This window comes from Lissotriton helveticus, chromosome 1_1, assembly GCF_964261635.1.
Source record: "Lissotriton helveticus chromosome 1_1, aLisHel1.1, whole genome shotgun sequence".
Classification (NCBI taxonomy): domain Eukaryota; kingdom Metazoa; phylum Chordata; class Amphibia; order Caudata; family Salamandridae; genus Lissotriton; species Lissotriton helveticus.
Genome location: NC_136057.1, coordinates 1,433,509,383 through 1,433,527,959, shown reverse-complemented (window position 1 = coordinate 1,433,527,959; position 18,577 = coordinate 1,433,509,383). Strand labels below are relative to the sequence as shown.

At 42.9% G+C, this 18,577-nt stretch overlaps 1 protein-coding gene across 2 annotated transcripts in view; it reads right to left on the bottom strand.

Annotated features, from left to right (window-relative positions):
* LOC144826880 (A.superbus venom factor 1-like) overlaps nucleotides 1–18,577 on the bottom strand; it is a 1,649,148-nt gene that overhangs the window by 67,406 nt on the left and 1,563,165 nt on the right. For both annotated transcript variants that reach the window (XM_078685340.1, XM_078685347.1), the window contains one exon: nucleotides 8,071–8,154. In XM_078685340.1, the coding sequence (XP_078541466.1) occupies nucleotides 8,071–8,154 (84 nt within the window). The remainder of the gene's footprint in view (nucleotides 1–8,070; nucleotides 8,155–18,577) is intronic.

The following is an 18,577-nucleotide window of genomic DNA, read 5'->3' as shown; positions in this document are numbered from 1 at the left end:
CATTGAAACACCATCAGAACATCTACGATCTAATCGAGGATGAAGCCCCGGATGTTTTGGCCATTACTGAAACTTGGCTCCAGGATGCGGATGTAGCTATCTCCAACCTTGTATGCCCCCCTGACTATTCTATGTTCACTCTGAATAGATCCTCCAGAGGCGGTGGCATAGCTCTTATAGTTAGGTCTTGTTTTACCTGCGTGTGGAGTGGCCTTAACATTGCCGGGTGTGAAAGTGCCTCTTATAAGATCTCTGTCAGCCCTGAGTTTACGCTCTCCGGGATGGTGGTGTATCGTCCGCCGGGTAGCGATGTGGTGTTCAGAAATTCTTTCCCCGATGCCCTTGGCACACTGGTTACAGGTTGTGCCAACTATTCCATCTTGGGTGATCTGAACCTACATTTTGACACCCCTTCCAACTTGACGGTACGCAGCATTTCCGCTGACTTAGAGGCCTGTCAGCTTATCCAGCTGGTTTCTCAGCCTACCCATATAGGGGGGCTTCTTCTTCACCAATCTGCCGGAGACCAAAATTACATCTATTTCTTCGTTAGCATGGACCGACCATTTCCTGGTGACTATTCAGTGTCCTATCCCTATGGCCCCCTCCATCCCCTCGGTGAGACGGGTACCTAGGAGGCTCTGGAACAAACTCAGGCTAGAAGACTTTCATCGCCTTCTAGCGGAAGACCCGCTGGGCCCACTGAAAGGCGCGGAAGGGGCTATGACCTCTTTTGCTCCTGGATTACCATAAAATCAGTACTAGAGAGTCGAGTCCCTGGTACGATAGCACCTTACGTGCCTTGAAAGCAGCCTGTAGACGGGCGGAAAGAGCATGGCGGAAGACATATGGGGCTGATTTAAAAGCCGCGAATGCTATTACCGTCAAGACTTAACACCGGGCTATTTGCCGAGCCCGAGCGGCATATTATGTCGCAGAAATTCGCAATAGCTCAAACCCGTCGAAGACCATCTTTAAGGCCGTGAAGGATCTTGTGGCGAAGCGGACTTCCTCTGTGGCTGTGAGTTCCATCTCCCACTGTGAATCCCTTGCTTCGTACTTTCTGGGAAAAGTCCAAGCAATTTATCGGGCATTCCCCAGCACAGGGATCGATCTGGGAAGTTCTAATGGGACGCTACATCATACCACCCTGCTCTCTTTTCCCCCTCTTTCTCCGGAGGGGTTTGACAAACTCGCTTTGCGAGTTAAATCTGGCTCTCCATCTGATCCAGTAAGACCGGCTCTTTTTAGAGATCAGGCCTTTATGGGACGCTCTGTTGTGTGTTCCCTAGTCAACCTCTCCTTGGAGTCGGGGGTGGTTCCAACCAAGTGGAAGCAGGCGGTGGTGTCCCCTATCATCAAGAAGCCTTCCTTGGACCCGTCTAAGCCCGAAAGCTACCGTCCCATCTCGCTGCTGCCCTGGCCGGCGAAGATAACAGAGGCCCATGTCAACCTGGCCCTATCAGAATATCTCGCCCGGACCAATGTCCTTGATCCCACACAAAACGGCTTCCGTGCTGGGCACAGCACGGAGACCGCTCTTCTTGTGATGGTGGAACATCTCCGTGCGGTGTTGGATGCTGGTCAGACGGCGGCGCTGATATTGTTAGATCTCAGCGCCGCCTTTGATACGGTCTCTCACAGTATCCTCCTGCATCGGCTCGAGGAGATTGGTGTCGGCGGCCAGGCCCTGCAGTGGTTCCGCTCCTTCCTCGGCAATCGTTCCTTCTGTGTTGCCATTCCTCCCTTCAAGTCCAATTTCCAGCCACTGGCCATGGGGGTTCCGCAGGGATCCTCGCTCAGTCCCACGTTGTTTAATCTATACGTGAGACCGCTGGCTGATGTCGCTAGGCAGTGGGGCCTAACTTTGGTCTCATATGCCGACGACACACAGCTGGCGGTTACTCTCAGCGGGGATGCAGAATTAGATGCCCCCAGGTTTCAGGATGGACTGAAGGCGGTGGCTAGCTGGTTGACAGGGAACTGTCTCCAGCTGAATGCTACTAAGACCGAGGTTATGATTGTCGGAAGGGGAGTGGAACTGTGGGGTGACCAATGGTGGCCACCAGAGCTGGGACCAACCCCGACTCCGGTGTCGGAGTTGAAAAACCTGGGAGTCTGGCTGGACGCTGGTCTTACCTTCGTAGGACATACTAAAAAAACAGCTGCCTGCTGTTTTGGTCTGTTGAGAGGCTTAAGACCGGTCCTCAAATACTTCGACGCCCCGACCAGACAGCTAGTAATCCAGGCCACTGTCATCTCTCGCCTGGATTACGCTAGCTCTCTTCTGGCTGGGGCTAATCAGGCTTTGCTCGGTGGCGAGTGTCCTTCGCTCCTTACACTGGCTCCCAGTGAGGAAGCGTATTCTCTTCAAGGTCCTTTGTTTGACCTTTAAGATTTTGAGAGGCATAGGCCCTGAAATTATGTCTTGCTTCCTTTCTTTCTATGTCCCCACTCGCACCCTTCGCTCCCAAGGCCAGGCCTTGGCTGTAGTCCCTAGATGCAGGCTCTGCCGTATGGGGGGACGCTCTTTTAGTGTAAAAGCGGCATCAGCTTGGAACTCTCTTCCGGTGGAAGTTCGCCTGCTGGAGGATCTTATGGCTTTTCGGAAAGCCTTGAAAACTTTTTTGTTCTAGTTGCCCCTTTTAGTCTTCAGCTTGTTTGATGTGCCTTTCAAACTAGAGTGGTCCCTTCTAGTGTTTCGCTTCTTCCTGTTGTGTTATGTTCCTTCTTATGTTCCTCCTTGTCAAATGCGCCAGGACGCTCCTTAGCTGGAGTAGCTGTGCGCACAACAAAAAACAATAACATAACATAACATAACTATGGGCCTCCTGGCCCATAGAAATGAATGGGAAAGTATCCCTTAATTGCGAATTCGCAATTTGCGAATTCGCAATTAAAGAATATCAAGAAATCGCAAAAAAATTGCAATTTTCTTGATACATACCAATTAGCGATTCTTAAATAGCAATTTCTTAAAAATCGCTATTACAGAATTGCTAATTGGTACCTTGATACATATGGCCCTTAGTTCCATAAATTAATCGCACATGGAATTACAGAATCACACAGGGCAACTGAGGAACAATCCTACAGCAGTACAGACCACACCTTCTACAGTGTCATTGTTCTAAAATAAAAAACTTCTAATATACAATAGATAGAATTTACAAAAAAATAAAAGTGCAGTGATGTTTGTTTTGAAACATCATCACATGGACAAGTATCAATGCTATCACTAGCATACTGCCCAGATGGAACCCCAACAGATGGTGTATTGTTCTAGTCCAAAACTTTGTTTGTTCAACATGCTCCTGCTTTTTCCGCCCCATGCCAAAAAATGTTTTCTTGACCCAGAGTATGGCCTCCTTGGGTATGGAGGTTGGATTTTCAAAAAAATCCTTTCTCTCTATATCTATACAAGACTGCTTGATGTAGGACAACCATTGGTATGTTATGGCAGTATCTACATTGCAAACAGTCATTACTGACATTGATTGCGAGTGGCATGCTCATTGGTCCAAATCGAGATTCATAACATTAGAGGGGGCAGCTTGATTAAATCCTCAAGCTATAATAAATGTAGGCCAACACTGCACGTATTAGAGTTGCTCGGGGAGGGGGTGAAAAGTAATTCTCTGCAAAAGTGGTTTTCCCCAGTTGTAATGATATAGCCTTAGTTTAGCCCCATATCCCAACATTATATGTGGTAATGCAGAGACATTGGGTAATGCAGATATTCAGAAAGGGCTTTATCAGGTAACGCCTAAAGAAAGAATCAAATTAAACTTACTGAGTTAACTTTTGCCTCCTTATGGAAATGGTAATGCTCCTATTTTCGCTAGCATAACAAGTAATGCCAAAATAAGGGAACCTTTTAACCCTAGTTAACGTATTATCACTGGTAGAGATGGCACGCAAATTGAGTTTTTTTGCCCCCACAAGCAATTGCCTGTGATTTAATGTAGTTAACATCAAGGTCAAGATTGGACATAAAAGTGTTGAATACGTTCACAATTAAGCCTAAACTTTTCGGGGCACAGCCAGTAAGACTGCCTCATCTGCATACAATAGTGTGTGGATGACTATAGAGATAATGGCAGGTGCATCATGACAGGGCACCATGGCACAGGTAGAGCAATCTTCAAATTATTAATCAATAAGATGAACAGTAAAGGGATCAAAATGCAACCTTATTGAACCCCCATGGCCCAAAACTGACCCTAGCTTTTAGATCACTAAGCAGGGTTGCAAGAAAGTGGAACAAAAGCCGGGTCCAGTCCCATCTTCAAAAATAGAGGCAATTGTTTCAATCTATTGATACGATTGAATGCATAAAAGAGATCCATGAAGGGGGAGTACAATGGGCTGTGTCTGACAATGGTGCATTTCCTAATAATTAGATGGAGATTCAGAAACTGCTAAATTGTACCTAGGCCCTCTCTGAACCTGTACTGGTAAGTATTCAAAATACCCTTCTCCTATGCCTAAAGCTTAATTTGAATAAAGATGACTCTGCCTAAAACTTTGACAGAGGAGTCGGTTTAAGAAATGGGTCAATAACATTGTGGGTATGTGGGAGTTGATACTGGTCACAGGATTTTGACTTTTTTAATTAAATTGACAGTATCCCAAAATACTTTTGAGTTTTTACATTTGGTGGATATAATCAGTTGTTGGCAAAGTTCATTAATTTCTTTGTGCCTAGTGCATACAGCAAGTGTGTAGTGGACAAAACTGAAAGGTACTAAGCTGTTGGTTTCTCATCCAAAGAACTTCTCAAATGTCTATTAGCAATGCAGTAAGCTGTATTGAATCATCTCAAGGAAAGGTGATTTCTACGGTTTCATTAAGAGACTTCTACCAACAACACACATTACAACAAAGGCAACCAGAATGTCCAAGTTTCCCTTCTGGTCTGAAAGGAAAGTGTCAAAAGGCTGTGGTTAACCTGGATCAGAGAAATCACAGAGTCATTAAGGTTCAGTAGTTTCCAGACAAGATCTAAGTTGTCATGTGTAGGCCTCAAACTATGAGATGACTTAGGGAGCTGTGTTTCTTAAGAGATGAAGAAACCAAAACTGCTATCAGAGGGCTATGAGCTCCATAGTTCATGTCTAAAATGTCAAATAAAAATATATGATCAACTTTTGAAGAGCACACTCTTGACAAAATAAATGGGAATAAAAGGATGTGTCAGATCCAATGTTTCATGAACATTTACCAGATCAAATTCTGAGACATATTTCCCAAGTTCAATGCCTCTGTTGTTGTGGCAAACAGAGGTAGTTAATGATGCTTGCCTGCTGGATGGATCATTTGATGAATAGGCTCTCACACATAGCTGGGCATTGAAATCCCCATAGATAACCCAATTAGGGGCCATTAATGGGAACCTATCGAATATTGGTATACGAGGATTGGCTCTCTCGAGGGCCGAAAGTTAAATTAGTATCAAAAGGAGTTCCTTCTTGCCTAAATCTTCAACTCCAGCTGGCAGATATTTTCTCAAAAGACATGAACAATTAACTTTGTACTACACAGAAGCAGTCTGCATAAGCCATGTTGCCTCTTTGCAACCAGATGTATATAGTGCTGTATTACAACATAACCAAAAGGCATCAAACCACTTTCAGATTGGATTAGTGCCCATTTCACGATAAGTAAGGCAGCTATTGCTGGATTCATGAGAAATGCTTTAGCAACAAAAATTGTGAAGCAGCCACATAAAGACTGTCCACACCTTTGTCATCTCCATTTGAATGGATGATGATACTGCATAGGCATTCTGGAAGGTCAGGTTCATAGACAACGGGTAAACCAGTAGATTACATTTTTTGCATAGTTTTCCCTTTGAGAATATTTGATCAGGAGATGCCTTTTCTATTCTATGTGTCTAAATATTAATGCCGACTACATGTTATGTTATGTTATGTTATGTTATAGTGACTTGTAAAGCGCGCGGCTGCCCCAACCAAGGGGCGTCCCGGCGCTGCGAGCAAACAAAATGCAGAGAGTTGGAAACGCAGAGAATTATTGAAAAAGATGAGTTTTGACGGCCTTTCTGAAGGCTAAAAGGTCCTGTATGCCACGGATAGTTTCAGGCAGACTATTCCATAGCTTAGCAGCCTATAATGAGGAGCACACCATTACAAAAAAGGTGTCCTGGAGCTAATACTAAGAATAATAGGAACAACAGTCAAGCAACTAGTTGGAAAATAGCTGAGATGTTAATGCTTTCCAGAAAGGCCACAGGTTGCTGATGCATTGTAAGTGGTGCTGAAGAAAATTCCAGGTCCTGGCCACAATAACCATGAAAAATCTGCCACTTATGTAGGACCTATACACTCTTGGGATGGGCAGTAGATGTGCTTCCGAAGATCTTAACTTTCTAGCACTATCCAAGTGATGGATTTGTTTCTGCAAGTAGATGCGACCAAAAGAAGGATAAGCTCTAAAAACAATATACCTGGCTTTGAAGATGCTCATTTAAGAAAGCACTAGCAAGTACAGTGCTCTCAACAATGAGCATGATGAAAACTGCAAGACCTCTGCAGACCAAGGCAAGTGGATTCATTTTGAATATGCTGCAGATGATTCAAAATGGATGCAAGAAACCAAGATTGCCAACTCAGGATGCTTTGGCAGCAGGTGTGCTCAATTGGGAGGGCCAGAAGCCCATCAGCAGTACAGAAGGAAACTTTATCCAGAAATCACTAGGACAACTGTTTTATTTGTATTTAGTGTAAGAGAGTTAGCACTCAAGCAATCTATGACCACCAACATGCAATCATTAAAAGAAGGAGTATCAGGTTACGGGTCTTTGAAGGATATGAAGACCTGCTTCTTATCAGCATTTCTCAAAAATGTCAGGACAAAGGAATAAATAAGCATAGCCAGAGGGTGAAGATATAAGTTAAAAAGTGTAGGTCTGAGAGATGAGCCCTACAGAACACCCTGACAGACAAGTTTACAATTAGATGGAACAGGAACAAGCTGCACAGTTTAAGTCCCATTAGACAAATATGATGTGCTTCAAACCACAGTTTAACCACCAACTCCACTCTGCTGTATGCAAAACAACAGACAGATGGGAGACAACTGAAATTCTGTGGATAAATCCAGCAAAAACAGTACAGAGGAACTACCCTGGTCTCCCAGAAGTGGTAGCTCATTGGGAAGTGAGACCAGGCAAGTTTTGTACCAAAGGTATTGCACATGGTGGAGAATGAAGAGTTGTATATTTGAAATCCCAGTTCTCCATCATTAAATTTCAAAACAACGTGTCCACGTCCCTGTAAAGCCATAGTAGAAAGGGGCTAATGATTAAGGTCCTTTCTTCGGATAGCTGTGGAATTAACATTCTTTAATTGATACCACAACACAATGTGTAACTCTGCAGCAGCCTATAGCAATGAGGCGGCAGTGTACAATTGCTGTCTAATGAGGTTGTTGCATATGTAATCACATTTCTTGCATTATTTTCTGTCAAAAGGAAGAATAAACATGTGCTTTACAGACAGTCACTTGCCTGAACTCCGTTTCAACACAAAATTGCAGATGAGTAATTTTTCTCTTTATCAGAGTCACATCACCTATCTGAGTGAGCATGAGGCAAATGCAGACATTATCACGGTATTGTACTAGGATGGAAGGGGCACATTATCAAGAACGACGTTAAAGTTATCGCCGGTTTAGCGGCAGAAAACTGTTTCTATTGGAATTCTCAAGGCATATTATCAAGCACAATATCGACGCTTTAGCAGCAGTTTTCTGCCGCTAAACCGGTGATACTTTTTAACGCCGTTCTTGATAATATGCCCCCAAGTCTTTAGTTTCAACCTCCGATAATCTTTCACAAGCACTAAAACAGAAGAAATGGCAGGTGCTTTACGGCGAACGCTGTTTGTAATTAAATGTTGTGCAGCAAGGTAACAGAACGATAATACTGTTAAATAAAAAATAAAAAAAACAGAGAGGCAAATCACCAAAGTGAGTGCTTATCAGTTTCGGGGGTACAACCATTAAGCCACTTGCTTTCCCTTTTTGAGTGAAGCGTGATTTAATTACCTGCTTTTATGACTTTTGTAATTTTCATCATAAAGTTGTCATAGCTCTCTGACTTCTCAGATCTGATGAGACTGGCCTTGAACACTGTAAAAAAAGGAGAACAACCATTATTGATCTAGGTCTTGACAGAAATCCTGGACCTGCCAAGGAGCACAGCTGGGAAAAAGATTCATGAATATGGTGGGACAAACTTTAATAAATATGATGTGAGCAGTGCTTCTGGTTGTAGATACATTTAGAAATATGCTCTAATTGCTTCTGATCTCTTCAGCTTAAACTGCATGTAATTAACCTTTATTTTTCAGTTCTTACATTTATAGAGAAACTTCAAAGTTCACACCAGGTTTTTTCAAACATTCATTAACATTACCTACGTTTTCTTCAGGAACCAAGTTTGACAGCATACTAACCCCTTTGCCTCCATTTTGAATTTTACTAAGTTAACTGAATATGTTTTGAATTGGTTTGACCTGGCTTCGTCAGGCAATCCCTAACGGCATTTTCTTCTGAGATGTTTGAGAAGCTCTAGCCAAGTCGAAAATGATCAAATTTACACTAGCGGTGGTCGGAACTTGCAGTGTTCTACATCACGGAATTCTACTAACATAAACACTCTGTGAGATTCCATAGAGTTCCTCACACCTTAAAGTAACGAACCTCAAGCCCCGAAAAGTGACGCGGGCCAGGGGAGGCAAAGCCAGACCAGATAAGGGCCTGCAAGGAACCCCTAATGGCGTCAGGACCACCGGAAACGGAAAGGGCAAAAGCCTGTGAAAAGATGCACAAAGATTGGATATGTAGTTTGAAAGTACTAACTGCCCAATAACATGGAGAAGGGCGAGGCGACCAAGAAGGTCAAAAGGCGGCAGGGCCAACCTTACCACAATCTGACTTCGCCTCATCGCCTTGGAGATTGCCATGCCAACTGATGCCATCGGGACACCACACAGGAAGAAGGGAGCGGCGAGTATCCAGGAAGACACGAGTTGCGAGCAATGGGGATTCACCTGGGCACATGTCCAATTGGACCGGTGGTGATGCCCAGACGTCAGCTGTGACGATGGGAGGCTTCCCAGGGAAGTCAAGGGCCAACACCACTCATGGTGGTATGGGGGTGCAGAGCAGGAATATCGACGGAGAAATATCGAGGGACATTAATATCGCCGCAGAAATATCGTCTGGAAGAAATATCAGCAACAAACATTTAGATGACAAGAATATCGACTGACAGGTAAGTAATATCGATGACAAAAATATAGTTGTAATAAATATCGTTTAAAAAAATATCGTTTACAAAAATATCAATTTATTAATAATGTTATGTATTGTTGTGTTTTTATTAGGAATTGTTTGTCATTTTATTATGTTTTAGAATTTTTGTGGTTATTAATTTATTTTAAGTTTAATTTTGCGATATTAGTTACATAGCGGGTTGTGGTTTTATAGGGGAATAGGGTGGGAAGTAATTTAATTATATAAAATTAATTGAATAATTAATGTGTTAATTTATTAATTAGTCATAATTATTTTAATTAGTCAATTAATAATTAATATGTTAATTGTTTAATTAATTTTAGGTATGTGTTGTGGTATTTGTATGTGTACATGGTGTGAAGGGTGGTGAGTAATTATTTTTTATTGATTCATTATTAAATATTTTTAAATTAATTACCATTATTTATTTAGTATTTATTAATTGTAATTGTGTAATTAATTTTAGGTGTGTGTTGTGGTGTTTAATGTGTAAATGGTGTGCAAGGTGGTAAGTAATAAATTTTTTATTTATTAATTAATAAATATTAAGACATTAATTTTCACTAATTAATTAGTAAATATTAAATGCAATTGTGTAATTAATTTCTGGTGTGTGTTGTAAATATTATACTGCTAAATATTGTGTAATTAATTATTTTTTATTATCTTTGGTAATATTAATATATTTATATTTATATATTAATTATGTTAAAATTGGAAATTAAATTTAATAAAAATGTTGATAATTATTATTTTTTATTGCTTTGGGATCCTGCGCTTTCCCTACTGTTGCACCTACTGGAGTGGGAATAGTAATTTTACTCCTACGCTATCCAGCGCTTTCCCTACTGTTGCAGTCACTGGAGTGGGAATAGTAATTTTTACCCCTACGATATCCAGCACTTTCCCTACTGTTGTACTCTCTGGAGTGGGAATAGTAATTTTTACCCCTACGCTATCCAGCACTTTCCCTACTGTTGCACTCACTGGAGTGGGAATAGTAATTTTTACCCCTACGCTATCTAGCGCTTTCCCTACTCTTGCACTCACTGGAGTGGGAATAGTAATGTTTACCCCTACGATATCCAGCACTTTCCCTACTGTTACACTCTCTGGAGTGGGAATAGTAATTTTTACCCCTACGCTATCTAGCGCTTTCCCTACTCTTGCACTCACTGGAGTGGGAATAGTAATGTTTACCCCTACGATATCCAGCACTTTCCCTACTGTTACACTCTCTAGAGTTGGAATAGTAAATTTTACCACTAAGCTATCCAGCACTTTCCCTACTGTAGCACTCACTCGAGTGGGAATAGTAATTTTTACCCCTACGCTATCCAGCGATTTTCCTGGATTTGCACTCACTGGGGTGGGAATAGTACATTTTACCCCTACGCTATCCAGCGCTTTCCCTACTGGTGCACTCACTGGAGTGGGAATAGTAATTTTTACCCCTACGCTATCCAGCGCTTTCCCTATTTTTGCACTTACTGGAGTGGGAATAGTACATTTTACCCGTACGCTATCCAGCGCTTTCCCTACTGTTGCACTCACTGGAGTAGGAATAGTAAATGTTACCCTCCTGCTATCAAATGTTTTAACTATTAAAGTTGTATGTGTTAATTAAATATAGAATATTTTATTTTATTTTAAAATATTTATATATGTTTTTTTTTTTTTTTTTTTATAATTAATACATTTTATAAATTAAATAAAGATAATAGTTAATAGAATGTATTTAAGAAAATATATGTATATGTACACTATTGTGTTTATATTTATTACATTTATTTATTTGTTATAATTAGTTAAAATATATATTACATTTAATTTAATTTGTTAATTATAATAATATTATTTAATTCATTTAATTTAAGTTATGTTATTTTTTAAAGTCAATATTTTTTACATCGATATTTTTCAGTCAATATTAGTGTACTTACCTGTTTAAGTATAGGGAGTCGATATTTTTGTAATCAATATTTTTACATCGATATTTTTGTTGGCTATATTTTTGTTTTCGATATTTAAACATGGAACCGTAGAGGCACATTGAGCTCGTAAGCTGGTGTGCTCAGAGCTGCTGCCTGGTAGGGGTAGGGCAGGCGGGCTGGCACTCCACTGCATGGGAGGTCGGCGTGGGTGGCGGTGCCCCCAAACCCATGGTTGTTGACGTGGGATGGAAGAGGTGAGCATGGGGCTGATGTCGGGCCGCCGGAGTTTCAGCCACATAGGTAGCATGTTCGCAGCCTCGCCTTCGCTTCCACTGTGGTGTGCAAGGATGGCTCACTCTGGGCTTTGCAGGCAGAGGTGGGGAGGGAAGGGGAATCGGTGGGCTTGCAGCATGGGTGCATAGCTCTGGCTGGAGTGGCTGCAGGAGGTGACTGCGCTCCTCCCCACTTTATGAATCCCTGTTCTTTATCTTCAGGGAAGTATCGGGTAACCTCTTGCATCTGAGGCCTCTGCCGTGGAGTTCTTTGTTCCCCTGGGTAGGTCCAGCAACTAGAGTGCAGGATGGTGAAGGGGCAACTTCCTAGTGCGATAGCACAGCCCCCCACCAGCATCGACTAGGGGTACCTCAAAGCGCATGAGGCAAAAGAGCATAAATCTACAAACTGCGGGGCGTGCCCCCCAGGGGGGGTCACACACTCCACCCCACCACTTCACCTCGATTGTTGCTTTCAGCGAGAAACACCACGTTAGGCTGAAAGTGCTCACCCCGCCGTCATGTGTCTCAGCTCAAGCGCTGGGGTCTCAGCTGGGCAGTGTCTGGAGTCTTATCTCCAGCACACCTAGGCTGTGCCTGCCTGGCTGGATTTCCACAGCCCTCCCAATAAAGAGAGTGTAGAAATATACGTTTCCTAGGGAGGAAACATTCTTAGCAGGGAACTGTACCAGGAAGGCGATCAAAGGCAGGATTCAGACAAGTGGGGGTGGAATCTTATAAACTATTCAAGAACTGTTAGTCCAGCTATCTGTCTTTTCTTCTTAGCAAGTTATCATCTGCACCATTTGATTCTCTAAAAAGGAGAATCTTATTAGGAGATATCAATATGTTAACCAGGTTCCCTTTGATCTGGGAACTAGCACAATCCTGTATCCCGAGGAAATACTGTCAGTTTGTAGGGAATTATGATAAGCGTCCAGCTGCATGAGGCATTTAGCACACAACACACGTTTACTTGAGTTAAGGCGTTTATATACCTACATAATCTATAATTTAGAGATCACGTTCTATGACCACTATCTTTTTATCTCTGGCTTCTGAGCACACCTGTCTGGCAGAGCTTTTTCCACCACTGTTGTAAAAATATTAATTACAGTTCCCCAACGGAGTAAACATGTCACTCCTCATTCTAGTGATGGTTTATTGTATTGTTTAGTTTACTAGACAGTGCATCCTTAGTAGTGCATTAGATGCATTGTTTTCAGCACATGGTAAGGACTCTTTGGTGTAGCTAGGTGCCATCTTGGAAATAAGGCTATCCCCTCTTAGAGCAACATGTTTTTCATTATGAGCAAATGTTACATTTGTAAATGCTCAATATTATTGGTCATGTGTTCTTTTAAGAGAAAATGCTGTTTTTTGGTGTGGAAAAGGCACACATAAAAAATATCAGAGACATTATCTAGCGTTCACACATTTCTTGATCAGTTGTGACATTACTTCTCTTAGGCTCCCACTTAATTCCTCAAACTGAATTGTGTGACTCTGTTTAATTGTGAGCATGCCCCTAAAAAAGTCTATATGTGGCATTATAGTGCTTCTTCTATGTCACTAACAGTATGTGCCTTTGAGGTATTTCCTCAATGTTGCTGTTTGAACGTGCCACTGCCACTGCTATCCATCTATATCACTTGTGCATTCCCCTTTATTCTACTTCTTTTACGTTGCTGGGTTTCTGTGACACTCTGCCCTTCTTAAAAGTTGCTGTTTGTATGTGCCACTGTAGACTTTCTTCTATGTTTCTGATTGTTGTACTTCTTAAATATATTTCTTTTTTAGAAACAGTAAATCCAGTCTTGCTAATAAGTACTGCCACATTTATTATTTGTTTTGTTATTTACATCACAGTTACTTTACAGTTGCCATAAGTGCTGACTTTGGTTCTGGGGACCCGGGTCCGAGTCCTGGCATTGGCTCAACATCATGTGATCCTTGGCAAAATCACTTAATTTACCAGTGACTTACGAAAAATGAATTTGACCTTGATTAAAGTCGCTATTGCTTGTTTAACATGTTCCAATCCCTAGAGCTCAGTCCACAAGCTGAGTTCACAACCCTAATATAACAAATATTGTGCCTACCATCTGTCCTCACTTCCTTCGTAGACCAAATGTAAACGCTTTCTTGTGCAGCTTTTTCTGAAGCTTTAGAAGGCGATCTTCTTTATTAGCCAACTATGCTAACAAATTGACTCTTGATGCTGCTAGAGAATAAAGCTGTATATATATCCTCTTGAATCACTTATATCACATGTAAATGTCCCCTAGGCCTTTTTGGAAAACTGTGGCTGGCCTCCTACTGGCATGGCAACACCTGGCCATACTCCACGTGATCACAGATTTTTCAATTGTGTCTGAAACAATGTTTTGTGGAACCCCCTTTTACTGATATCTTGTCTAGTGGCAAGGATGTGGCGCAACAGCCAGAGCCGATGACAGTGGAGCTGGGGAACTAATTCTTGGTGTTTGCTCAACATCCTGTCTTTCTGGGCAAATCACTTATTATCCCTGTGCTTACAAAAAATGAATGTGTGTCTGTATAATGTAAAAGATGCTCCTGTAAAGCGCTCCAATAACTTTGGAGGGCATATATTACAAAATGTTGTGAGAACTCCCGTTTCCAGGTACTGCTCAAGACTGGAAGTGGAGCACAACCTAAGGATGGCAGAAGCAAGAATCCATCCACAAATTGACTGTCTCTGTGGAGAAAAACAGGCACACCCCTCACCTGTGTTTTGGGAGTGTTTTTACGAATCTATCCAAAATTCTGTGTTTTATGTGAAAAATAAATCATCAATGTAATTTTTGGTGCAAATTTTTTCTTGGAGACTTTTTACTTGAACTTTGTATTAAGCACAAGCACTACAAAAACTTCAGTTTACTAAACACTGGAATGGACATCAATGATGCAGAGTACCAGCGTCCAGAACTCTTTTGTCAGGACGAAGTGGTGGTGGTGGGGGGGTCAATGTGTAAAAAGGGTTAGATGGGGGCTCAGCCGACAAAAGTTTGAAGACCTTTGCAATACAGCAAATTTAGCCTGCCATGTGGCCTAATGGCTGGAGGGATTGCCCTAAAATCTGGGGAGCTGGGTTCGAGCCTTGGCAACGATACTCGACATCCTGTGGTTCTGGGCACGTCACTTGATCACCTCCTGCCTAACATGAATGAGTGTGTCCTTATGTAACGCGACTGGTATAAATATTGCACATCTCACGGAGGAGAGATTTACAGTAGTAGAATTGTGTGTTCCTGTGGGGAGCGGGAGCAGAAAAATAGGGATAACGGGCTACAGCCCCACGCGGTAACAGGGTCACAATCTCCCCCTCAGCATGGAAAGCCAGGCATTGTTGTAGCAATTATTCTGAGGAGAACATGACCCTGCCAGCAAGTGTGCGGTGGGATTGATGTCCCTTTCTTCCAAACAGAATGCTAATACATACAAGCATTTCTTTCTATAATTAAGTGTGAACTCTGATGCCAAAGAGCAAAGGATTGAGTATGTACTGAACCCTCTAATTGCATATTAACAATGTTGCATTTATTCAGAAATCTCTGTGTGTTGCTCCAAGAGTTTGGCATTACATGAAATAGGGCAGGTCTCACATTACATGGTGTATACCAGTGGGCCTAGTGCTCGCCATCAGGTCGGGCCAGATGTACAATTGGCAGCAGAATGGGCTGGGCTCACTCCAGCAACAGTTGCCCTATCTTCATGACCCCACAGTATAACATTAACCCTGGGCATAGCACAACGCTGGCGTAGTTTGCAAAGTTTGTGCTACTTTGCACTACGCAAACTGCACGTAGCACAGTGCAAACACGCGTAGCGTAGTGCTGCGGTAATTTTTTGCTTGCTCGCGGTCCTCAACTTCAAGTTGGCGACCATGAGCAAGCAAAATGACATCCCAGCGAGACTTTTTCCTCGTTCGCGATCAGCAACATAAAGTTGCAGATTGCAAGTGCGGAAAATAAACCTACCGGCGAGATTTTTAACGCAGGGAGGTCAGGTTTCTCATTGTGAGTAGTCACGTATGCTCGTGACCGCTCACGATGAGAAACTACCAGTCCGCGTTGAGAAAGCTGCCGCTCGAGTAAAAATCTACTTGAGCGGCAGTAAACTACAGCTGGCACTGTGCAAGATGACGTTTTCAATGATTGCACAGTGCCGGATGCTTGTCCGCACTGTGCAATCATTGAAAATGGCATCTTGCACAGTGTGAACAGGGTACTATGCAGTTCGTAGCTGGCGTAGTGCGAAGTGCACGTAGCGCTACTTTGCAAACTACGCCCAGCCCTAACATAAGAAAAATTAGTAAAAGCACCGGGTTGTACTATGGGAATAGCACCAGTTTGGGTTGGCATACAGTTGGCTCCTTTTTATTGATGTCAACAATAAACAAACAAATATACGAGGTATCTCCGTGCGCCCATCCTTGAAAGACTTCACTCCATAATTCCTGGAGAACCAGCCCAGCCAGGGATGTTTTTTCCCCTCAATCAAAATTGTTTCCTTTTTAGTCCATTGCACAAGGGACACAGCAATCGTCATGAAACCATTTCCCATCCATAGGGAGCGTTTAGTTTATTAACGTAAATAGCTGGTGCATCCAAGGTGTGATGTCTAAATTAAGTCAATACGTATAAAAAAGGTCTCTTTAAGCCAAACCAGCTGCAACATGTCTACAAAATTGAGGCTACACAAGCCAGAGATCTTCTGCTCCATTTTCATTAGGCAGCACATAATTTGGAGAACAACTGCACCTGCTATAATTCCTTCTAATAGTCATACTGCTTGATAAACATACTGGGTTAGAACAGACACAGCCAATTAGGCATAGTGGAAAATGTCAATTTTGTTTTATATATATAAACATGGATGCCACAGATTTAACCCTGCAGGAAATTAAACCTGGCAGCACACCACATTACCAGGGCACTTGTCAAAACGAAGGATGGTGGGGTACAGACTTGAAGGTGCTGAAGACAGCTGGTGGGTGAGATACAACACAGCCTGGTGAGCAGTTTCTTCTTGTGGCCACTCAAATTACTAGAAGAACAAAGTTAGATAAAAAATTGGGAAGGCTTGTGAACCTTGTGAAGGTAGAAACGCACAAGGAGAATGAGAACAGCACTGTTCTATCGAAAGCACAACTCACATGCTGGTTTCGTGCGGATCTCGCTATGATCGCGTCTGAATTTTAACCGCACGGAGAGCTAGAGGTTGTGCCAGCCTCGGATTGGTAACGCGGGCATTCCGGCAATGCCCGAAGGGCCGGCGTCCGAGTTCTGCTGTGGGCTGCTTGTTTGAGCAGTCTGGGGGGCTATTTGGGTGCTGTCTCTGTTGTTCTGATACAGTCAGCGGCCCAGTGGGTGTCCGAGTGGCCTTTCTAGAGGCAGATGGGCGCTCATTACCTCAGTTTAGCAGAGGTATCACTCCCTTTGTCTCGCGGGCCGGCCCATATAGTGTGCACATACTGACTGGGGGCAGGGGGACTGAGTAGAAGTGGCCTCACTTGTTTTACCAGTGTAAACTAACGCGTGCATTTTTTTACCCCCTCCCCTAAAGTTTTTTTTAAAAGATTACACTAAAACAGTGATATGAGGAGTGTTTATGCAGATTACACTAAAACAGTGATATGAGGAGTGTTTATGCAAATGTGGGCAGTGTTTTTGGGGGGCGTGCCCGGGCCGATTTTCCTTCCCAATCCAACCCTGGGTTGTGTTTAAAAGTTTTGCAAGGAATAACTTCTCTTCCATAGTTCTATAGGGCCTATGACAGACTGGTTATGCCACTGAACCTCATAGGTATGCTAGAACATTGTAAAGGTGTTATGGCAAGTGATTTGATGCTCCGCAGGGCACATGAGTGTAAGCAGAAGAAAAGGGGGGGGGGGAGTGAACCCAAAAATCAGCCAAGGCAATACCAGTGCAGCAGCAGTGGCTCAAGGGTAAGGACTGGAGCATGTACAGAACAAAGTGTTATGATTTCCCCAGCCTTACCTTATCCTAATTCTGCCAAAAGGGTTAATTCGGGAAGGAACAAAGGTCCAATGTGGTAGTTTTGAGTTTTTGTTTTTCAGATGCCCGTACTTGCGACTGGCTATCTTGCATAACATTGCCTGTGCACTTTAAACACAGAGGTATGATGATATCAAGGTAGGGTTTGGGTACTATGAGGGGCTCCGCCACCCACCCTGGTATGAAGTGATAAGCAACTAGGCATTCACAAGCCTAAATCCCACCACTTCTCCTTACTGGGAGCAAGCAGTGTAATCTTCCACAACTGGCGGCAAGCACAGTATTACATTATGTGATGCTGGGAACATGGCAGTTAACGGAATACATGTGTGTCTCCAACCTCACCCCGCCATGTAGACAAACACACCATCCGCGCCAATCTGTTTAATGACTATTGCCCGCGCTTTCAATAAACTTGGAATGCAAACAAACAACAGAGTTACGGCCCGCATTCTACCTTCTTACTGCTGGGCCAATCTCTGCATTCTAAAGATGGTGCTAACTAAATAATAAAGGGGCATATTAGCAAGAAGCTTGTTAAAATGATCTCAGTTTTAACGGGAGGAAACTGCCGCTAAAACTGCGATAATGGGCTTGCTAATATGTGTTATAGACAGCCGCGGGCCGTGGAGGGAGTTACGGTGGGGCAGGGAGGCGGGGAGGGGGAGGGGCGGGGTGGAGGGACCTAAAACCTGGCATATGGATAATTGCAGGTAAGTACACAATTTAATTAATAAAACGAATTTCGTAGCGCGCACAGCAACGCATTTTGCGATGCAGTGAGCGCTACGAATTTCGTTTTATTAATTAAATTGTGTACTTACCTGCAAATATCCATATGCCAGGTTTTAGGTACCTCCACCCTGCCCCTCCCCCTCCCCGCCTCCCTGCCCCACCGTAACTCCCTCCACGGCCCGCGGCTGGTTATAGAGATATCTAACCTAGGCTTCTATTGGAATTCTATAACGCATATTAGCAAGCCCATTATCGCCGTTTTAGCGGTAGT